This window comes from Mastomys coucha, unplaced genomic scaffold, assembly GCF_008632895.1.
Source record: "Mastomys coucha isolate ucsf_1 unplaced genomic scaffold, UCSF_Mcou_1 pScaffold8, whole genome shotgun sequence".
Lineage (NCBI taxonomy): Eukaryota > Metazoa > Chordata > Mammalia > Rodentia > Muridae > Mastomys > Mastomys coucha.
In genome coordinates, this window is record NW_022196914.1 from 59620614 (window position 1) to 59630176 (window position 9563).

Consider the following 9563-nt stretch of genomic DNA (forward strand, 5'->3'; position numbering starts at 1 on the left):
AGTAACTGCCCGACCAAGGGAGACAGCTGCTTGCGGGGCAAGCTCTCTCTATTTTAGAAGGATTGTTTTGTTTTTCTCATGTGGATTTAAGCAGAGTAAAAGATCTCCACACTATGGCCTAACAACTTGTCTCAAAGCTCACAACAAAAATGCTGATTTTGGCCAGGGAGGTGGCTCTGTGGGAACTGCACTTGCTGACAACCCCACGCCCAAAGAGAATTAACTCTGTAAATTGCTACTGGTTTTCATACACAAACCCTGGTCCTGACATGTGTACAATACACACACATACACACACACACATATACACACACACATACACACAAACACACACATACACATACACACACACACACACACACACACACACACAAGAATACACACACATAGAGTAAGTAAAAACTGTTATAATTTTGTTTTGTTTTGTTTTGTTTTTTGAGATAGGGTTTCTCTGTGTAGCCCTGGGTGTCCTGTAACTATGTAGACCAGGCTGGATTTGAACTCACATGGCTCTTGCCTCTGTCTCCTGAATGCTTGGAGACAGAGCCCCCCATTTCTTTAAATGAGGACTAACTCATTTTATGAGGTTTCTGGAGGTCTTCACTTCAGGAGCATCTTAACTGGGTAGTTCTTTTCCAGGCTCTTTCATGAGTTTATAGGTAAGGTGTTGGTCAGGGCCAAAGTCCTTAGCAGCCTTGACTGGGTTGGGAAGACTCACTCCCCAACGTGGCTTACTTACCTTGACTCACAGTTGGTGTTGGCTGTCAGAGGGTGTCAGTTCTTTCCCATCTGGAATTTTCCATCGGACTGCTTTGCTAGTAATGGTATGTGGTTTCTTCAGAGTGATTCAAGTGATGTTTGTTGAGGATATAGACTTGAAAGCCACATTATCATTTCTGATGCTTTATATGCGGTATTCAGACCAACCCTGATGTACCACAATAGTGGACTGTGAGTGCAGACTTGTGGAGTAGGAGATAAGACTCATTAGAGAGCCATTTTCTGGCTAGCTACCCTGTAAATAGTACTGGCTGTTTTTCTTACAAGCCTTTTAACTGTGGAATCATCCAAATGCACATGTATCCAGCTGAGACAAAACGTTATTTTGTTTATTGACATTCTCAAGTTTTGTGGTCAACATGGATCTGCAGGGATGTTGTCCAGTGACTTTTCCGTGTTCTCTGCTAGAGGGACTTTTACAGTAAGTAATTACAAATAAGGCCTAGAGAGGCCCTTTGGGAAGCTTACGGTGATGGGTTGAGACCTTCTGTTCTTTTCACATAAAACCTTAGTAACTCAGGGTTACTATGACCCAACTTTCTGGCAAGGTTTCAACAGACATTTCCATGATTCCACAAAAGGGCACTGGGTCCCCCATGCTCACAATCCAGGGCATTAGGAACAATCACCTCTCGACTCTGCCCTGCAGCCCTCTTTTGGACCAGTGTCACCTAATGGTTCCACAGCCTCTGTTCTCTCCATGTGTATTGTCCCCATCATGAGAAGTCCACAGTCTTCACCAGACATTCACCAGGAGCCAGAGAAGCTGGGCCAGGACAGCTGCCATGCATATAGGCCAGTGGTCCTTTGTGTAGCCCCACGTTCTTCACTGCTAAGGTCCTGAGCAACACCAGTGCTTAGCCCATAGAAACTTTTGCCTTGAGAACACTCCATTTCCAGCTTTGATAGCTGCCCACCCAAGATCCCCATGTAGAAGCAATATTTGAGGCATACTTCAGTCTAAAGCCATAATCCCAGAAAAAATAAGCCTCCAAAGGAGACACAGAGTGATTGCTTAGGAAATGGACTCTCTCCATCTGTCTTCCAGAAGAGAGTGCATAAAGCAATGTTAAATACTGTCTTGGTCACTTTTAATTTACTGTCATAAAGCACATGACCAAAGCAACTTATAAAAGGAAGTGTTTAATTGGGCTTATGGTTTCAGAGGGTTAGAATCTGACTGCAGATCAAAGAGGCATACTGGAAGGAAGAGCTGAGAGCTCACATCTTGATCCTTAAGTGGGAGGCAGAGAGAGAAAACTGGGAATGGCAAGTCTTTTGGATCCTCAAAGCCCTCCCCCAGTAACACACTTCCTCCAACAAAGCCACACCCCCTGATCCTTCCCAAATAGTTTTACCAACTGGGGAGCAAGTATTCAAACATTTGGGCCTTTGAGGATCATTCTCATTCAAACCACTACAAATGCTAGAATAAACATAGTCTCCCAATCACCAGAACAAACACTCTACTATGACCCTCACCAACAAAAATACAAACCACATATAAAAACAAAAGGTCTTTAAAGCTGGACATAGTACACACTTCTAGCACCCAGCGAGATCAAGTGGGGGGAGATCTGAAGTTTTAGGTCAGTTGGGCTATGTAGCAACATAAAAATGCAAAAATCGGAAACCATAGTATACAGGCAAAAGACCAGTAAGATTTAAAAAAAAAAAAAAGAGTCCAAATAACCATGAGATAAAAAACAAAACAAAACAAAAACCAAAAAACCTTCAAAACTACCATTGAGCTTGTTTTGTGTTGGCCATCCACTGAGGACACGAGTCCCTGCTCTCTAGTGTAGTTTGTGTACCTAGTGAGACTCCATTGTGAGTGGCTGACAGCTACAGATGGCTTGCAGCACCTGTCCACTTTCTCCTCTCAGTGCTACAACACCATCTGGCTTGGGCCTGTGCAGCCTTTTGCCTGCTTCCATGGCCACTGTGAGTTCACCTGAATGTCAGTCCTGTTGTGTCTGGAAGACACTGTTTTCCTGTTGTCCTCCATCCCCACTGGCTCTTACAGTCTGTCTGTCTTCTCTCCCACAGAGTTCCCCGAGCCCCAAGGAGAGGGGTTTTATGAAGACTTTATATTTAGTACTGAATGTTCCATGGTCTCTCTCTCTCTGCCCATTGTTCAGTTGTCTCTGTATTAGTTCCCATTTATTTCAAGGAGGCACTTTCCTGATGATGACTGAGCAAGATACTATCGATGGGTGTAGTAGAATCTAACAGACATCATCATCATCATCATCATCATCATCATCATCATCATCATCATCATCATCATCATCTAGTTTTAGCAAGACTGAGCAAAAGGCACAGGGACTCTTCCTGTACACCCCACCTTCACACACAGGTACCCTCCACCATCATCAACTTGATGAGCCTCCACTGACAGATCATCATCACCTGATCTGCATAGTTCACGTAGTTTTACTTTTGGTGACTTAGGTCCTGTGATGTATGCCACATTCCCACTATTGTGGTATTACACAGAGACGCTTCACCACCCGAACAGGCCTCCAGGACCTGCTTACTCATTTTTCCATCTCCATGAGGTCCTGACACCACTGACCTTCAGTCACTCTTCATAGTTTTACTTTCTCTGTGGATCATGTCATAGGAGTCATGCAACCTGTAGCCTTTTGATTGGCTTGTTGTACTTAATCGTGTTTATTTATGTATCTTCCAGGTCTTTCTACCTCTTAGTAACTCATCTCTCTCTGGTGATGAATCATACTGTTTTTCTGGGTGGACCACATAGTTCATCCATCCATTGGCCAAAAACCATGTGTGTTGCTTCCAAATGTTGACAGTTATGAATGAACATGCTGTACATATCTATTTGTAGGTTTTTGTCTATTACATCTAATTAATACATGGCATTTCTCTTTCTCTCTCATATTGTCATTATACATAAACTTGGGTTTTTTCCTTTGTTTGTTTAGTTTCCCCACAATTCTTGTATATTATTTTAATTTCTCCCAGCTCTTTTTCTCTTTACTTTTTTTAGTTTTGGCAGTTTTGTTGCCTCTTGGCCTCCACATATGGACTTCCCACACATGTATATACACACAGACATACACATACACAGATGCACACACACAGACACACACACACACAGAGACACACACACAGATAAACACATACACAGACACACAGACACACACATACACAGACACACGCAGACAGACACACAGACATACACACACACAGACACACACACACAGACACACAGACACAGACACACACACACACACAGACACACACAGAGACACATACACATACACAGACACAGACACACATACACACACACAAACTCAGATAAATACAAATACACACAGTTGGTGTTTTATGGATTAAGATTTGGTCTAACTTGTGTGAATGCACCATGGATACATGAGGAAATATGTAGTTTGCTGCTGTTGAATAGAATATTGTTGATGATGCTGTTCATGTATCCTATATCTTTCATGATTTTCTATGAATTTCATCAGCTGTTAAATGATTTGAAAGAATTCTTTAGTTTTGAAGAACTTTTGGTTGTTTTTCTTTTTGATCCTAACTGGAATAGCCCAGGCTGGCCTGAAGCTCACAGTCCTGCTCCATCTGCCTCCACCTCCCAAATGTCATCACTACAACGAAGGCCATCATTCCAGGAGAAAGAGGCTTCTTGGATGAACTACTATCTGGTGAGCTCTCACTTGCTCTATCTCAGAGCAAGTGTTTCTCCTCGTCTAGGAATCCTCCATGTTTCCCAAAGGCAACAACAAACCAAACAGTGGCTGCTCTCCTGTTAACAATTGGACTTGTTTTCTGGAAGCCTGATCTTGAAGGCAACTGACATAGCCTGCTAGTTTCCCCCATACTGCCAAATGTCTTCTGAAGCAATCAGTTGTCAGAAGTAAGACCATCTGTCAACATCTGATATGCAGCATAGCCGGCTCTGACAAGAAATGATCTCAAGTATTAAAAATCCAAGCTGTCCTCGCCTAAGCCTTCAACAAGTGCGAGTGGTCCACATGAGGTCGATCGACTTTTGCCAGTTCTCTGCACTCCAAGCACTCTTGGGATCACCCTCATACGTCACCATGTAAAACTGTTGGTTGCATACGGTGCAGCTATTTTACACGGTAGTGCTAAGTATACACTGCCTAATGAGTTGGATCCAGTCGTTAAGTTTTCTGGGCCAGAGCCCCAGGGAATGTCTAGTTGGCAGTTGATCTGAGCATATCGCTGTAGCTGCAACAATTTTTGTCTCCTAATATCTTTCAGAGTCTTCTCTTCACTTTTTCTGTATCTGTCACCACTGGCTTGGTTCTACTTTACCACAGTTTTGTTGTGGGGTGAGTTTTACTTTAAAATCAGCTCCCATGCCTCTGTGAGAGAGGATGGACCTAGTCCTTCAGTGACTGGTGTGTGTGTGGATGGGGGGGTGGGCTTCTGCTTTTCAGAGAAGGGGAGAAGGGAACAGAGGGGAAGGAGCTTTGAGAGGGGAGGACTGGGAGAAGAGGGGAGCCTGATAGTGGGATGTAAAATGAATAAATAAATACATTAAAAAGAGAATGTACAAGGCTTTGTATTTGTTCCCCAGCATAATTAAATAGGTGAATAAAGAAACAAATATATAATTTGCCTTAAAAAAATCCACATGATTTTTGCTTGTTGGTGTGTGACATGTCTTATGGTGTGTACTACTAGTTTCAAACAATTACAAAATCCAAATTTGTTCATGTTGCTGACTTGGTAGAAAATTGTTCTTATCTTCATTGAGTCTTTTAATATCTTTGTGCTTTCAGTAATCTTTCATAATCACATCATATGCCCAACAGACTAATAACAGGCAGGCTCTTGCCATCTGCATTGTGTATCTCTGAGGAAAGGGCTGCTAAGTGGCATGAGATTTCATTTTGCCAGAACATCATCTGGCAATCCACAAGCCACCAGCCTCCATTTCTAGGTTAATATGTTTTTATTTAATAAGTCTGTAATAATCTTGAGGCTAACTACATTGTGTGGTAGTCAGTGATGTTCTGGATGTCTGTATTTGAATTAAGTTAGAGTCTGAATGATAATAATTCAAAATGATACTGGCATAAATAAGTTAAATTTTATTTTTCTTATGTCACATAGGGCAGCCGTGGGTGGAAGGGCTATAAGAGACCCGTGACCTCACCCTGTTAATTGTCAGGGATTGTGGGACCTAGGGATTCACCTTAAGCAGTCAGGCTTGACAGCAAGTGACGTGATCTGCTTGCTGAGCCATCTCTTCTTCATCCCCACCTCATGTTTCACTTTTTGAAAAAGATTTTATTATTTACTTTATGTATGAGCATTTTGCCTGCATGCATATGCATATCTCCTGGAACTAGAGTTACAGACAACTGTGAGCAGACATGTAGGTACTGGGAATTGAACCCAGGTCCTCTAGAGGAGTGCTGCCAACTGCTAAGCCATTTTTCCAGCCCCTCCTAGTTTCACTTTTAAGAATATACTCTAATGCTCTAGGAGCAGAGCCATTGGTAGCTATTTGTATATCATGTCCATAGCACTACCATTTACAGTAGCTGAAAGACAAAGGAAATGTAATCATCCATCAGTAAATGAATAAAGACTGTTAGATGCATATGAAGGACTTTTATCTCATCTTAAAAAGAAGGAAATCCTGATATTCTCAGCATAGATGCATAAGAAGGTATTACACAGTGATATGGCAGTCCCAAAAGTGAAATAATGCACGGCTTCACTTACAGGCAGTCTGAGAGGAGTCAGAAGCCTAGGGACAAAGATGGATTGGGTTGTTGGGATCCAGGAGAAGAGAGAATGAGGAGTTACTGTTTAATGGTTGTGGTGGTTTGAATATGCGTGTCCCAGGGAGTGGCACTATTAGGAGGTGAGTCTTTGTTCCCGTAGGTGTGCCACTGTGGGTATGGGCTTTGAGACACCTTCCTCTGAACTGTCTGCAAGCCAGTCTTCTCCAGTTTGCCTTCAGAAGAAGATGCAGAACTCTCAGCTCCTCTAGAACCATGCCTGCCTGGAAGCTGCCATGCTTTCTGCCTTGATGATAATGATCTAAACCTCTGAACCTGTAAGCCAGCCCCCAATTAAATGTTGTCCTTTTAAGAGTTGCCATGGTCATGGTGTCTCGTCACAGCAATGAAAACCCTAACTAAGACAGTGGCACAGGTTCAGGGAGGTGCAAGGTTGTAGAGATGGTTGGTGGCATTTGTTGTTCAGCAGCCACTGAGTCACATTGTGAGACCTTGTATGTACTTAATATATTTTACAAAAAAATGTTTAAATAGTCCAAAAGTAGGTATTTTTTCACACATATGCATTTTTATAATTGGGCCTGAAAAAGGTTGTATTTCAAGGATTTTTTTCCCAAGAATATTGATCTTATTGTGAAATTCTATTATTTTACTATATTGTGCTTTAAAACACATGCCCAGTGCAAAGGGAAGGTGAAACCCTCTTTACCCAAAGTTCAGACCTCAATCTAGAAAGGAAATTTCCCATAATTAAACCATTGCCTGAATTATGGAATGACATTTGCATTTGATCTCCTTATTCCAGTGATTTGAAACATCAACTATTCATTTTTTTTTCTGTGAACTGACCTAAGGTGTCAAGCTTTGAGAGCCCCCTAGCCTAAACTCACAAAGCATGCATTGTTATACAAGCCTGTGTTTGGTCAACTTCTCTCCTAGATGGGAAGTCTAGTCTTTTGGGCAATGTGCTGTGAAGTGATTTAGTTGTCAGGTGGCTCTTTTATTTATTTTATTGGTTGTTTCATTTGTTTACATTTTAAATGTTGTCCCCCTTCCCAGTCTCCCCTCTGCAGCTCCTCCCATGCCACCCCCTCCCTCCCTTTGTGTTGTTATACAAACATAACACACCATGCTTGCACAATTAGATGATATGGCTTCCTGCACCCAGGCTGCAGACCTGTACAGGACACTACTGTGTTGAGCCCTGGAGGCCATTGTAACACTAAGGTAAGTAAGTGCTTGTTCATCTAAACAGAAAAGAGTACCGTAAAAATAGTATGACTAGGAACCAACAGCTGCACTGTGATCTCAGGGGCCCACCATCACAAGTGTGATTGGCCACTGACCACATTGACCACTGACCGCTCAAACCCAGCCCTGCCACACCCACTCACCAGGGTGACCTCAAGCAAATGATTGGTTCTCAATGCCTCTTTTTATCCTCCATGGTCTGGGGATATCTAATCCTTACAGAGTTTTGTGGGGTTAAATAAATTAATATGTGTAGGGTGTGATCAGCTGCTGCGTAGTTTCTGCGACTGTGGCCACTCTACTATGGCAGCTCTACTAGTGAAAAACAGAGTAACTCTAGACCTCTCTCAGGAAAGGGCATATGACAAATGGTGACAATGTGGCGTCCTAGATAGAGCAGGGGTGTAAGTGACCTAGAGCTACATTCATCTGCAGGTAGGAACCTAAGTAACAGTGTAGACAGAGAAACACAAGTGATATGAACCTATGCTTGCAATACAAGCAAAATGGAACTGCCGGCTTAGGGATACATGGACAGCAAAAGGACAAAGGCAATCCAAGGAATGGAGGTGGGGGGTCGGGAGTGGGCTCAGGATAGCAGGTAGGGAGATGGAATTGGAAGAAAGCTTCATTACCTTTATAAAGATCTTATACTTAATAAAATGACCGAGCATGTTGGCACTGGTCTACACAGCAAATTTTAGGCCAGGACTACACAGTGAGACTCTATCTCAAAAACCAAAAAAAAAAAAAAAAATCTAAACTTAATAAATTGGGTGGAAGTGCATGGAAGAATGGGGGTTGGAGGGATGGTTCAGCTGTTAAGAGCAGTGGCTGCTCTTCCAGAGGGTCTGGGTTAGTGTCCCAACATCCATATGTAGACTCCAACTACCTGAAACTCCAGTTCCAGGGGACCCAATGTCCTCTTCTGTCTTCTCAGGTACGAGGCAAAACATCCCATATATGTAAAATAGAACACAATAAAGAGTAAGTGACTATAACCAAGGTGATCGGCAGTTTGGTTTACTTTCTCCAAGTTCCAATTAGGCTTGAATGTGGAGCTTTGGAATGGATGAATCTGTGGACTGCTTTAGTTCCAAAAGTCACAGCAAGCTTAGCCAGCTTCTTCGGCAACAGCAGATACACCGCCCTCTGGATGTCTTCTGAGGTGAGGGTACAGCGCTTTCTGAGGAACATCTGCTGGCAGGCTTCCGTAGCAATGCGTTCGAAGATGTCGTTGATCAGGATGTTCATGATGTCCACAGATTGAGATGATATGCCTCTCTGGGGGACAACTTCCTTCAGGACCCTGCTTATGTAAAGGGAGTAATTTCCATGGCCAAAATTGATGCTAGAGCAACGCGAGTGCTTTCTATAAAATGGTCTTCGATGTCTTTTGGTGTTGTGGTGTCTTTTGAAGGTGGGCTTGGCCATTGTAGATGTTGTTTCTCCTTGTCCTTTAGGAATGAAGAGGGGAAGGGCCAGAGGATGGGGGTTGGCCGTCCTACTTATTGTGACGTGTCACAGTCATGTTGCCAGAGCTTCTCTCTGATTGGTACTTACTTTCATATGTCACAGACACATAGCAACAGTGCCTTCTACCTGTTGCTGAGGACAAAGTGGCTGGCTCCCTTCAGGTTTTCCTCAGAGTGGGAGGGCAGTGCAAGGACTGAGGTCAGCCTCAAGCTGAAAAGGGAAGTGTTCAGGCTCTCTGCTTTTTATCTCATAATAATTTGCAATCTTCCTATACAATTTAAT

General features: G+C 42.9%; 1 protein-coding gene across 1 annotated transcript; it reads right to left on the reverse strand.

The window, feature by feature from the left end:
- Window positions 1-8811: 8811 nt before the first annotated feature.
- On the reverse strand, window positions 8812-9339 carry LOC116083360 (histone H2B subacrosomal variant-like). Its single transcript, XM_031360136.1, has one exon. The coding sequence runs from the start codon at window positions 9237-9239 to the stop codon at window positions 8829-8831; it is 411 nt and encodes a 136-aa protein (XP_031215996.1). The 5' UTR covers window positions 9240-9339; the 3' UTR covers window positions 8812-8828.
- Window positions 9340-9563: the final 224 nt, after the last annotated feature.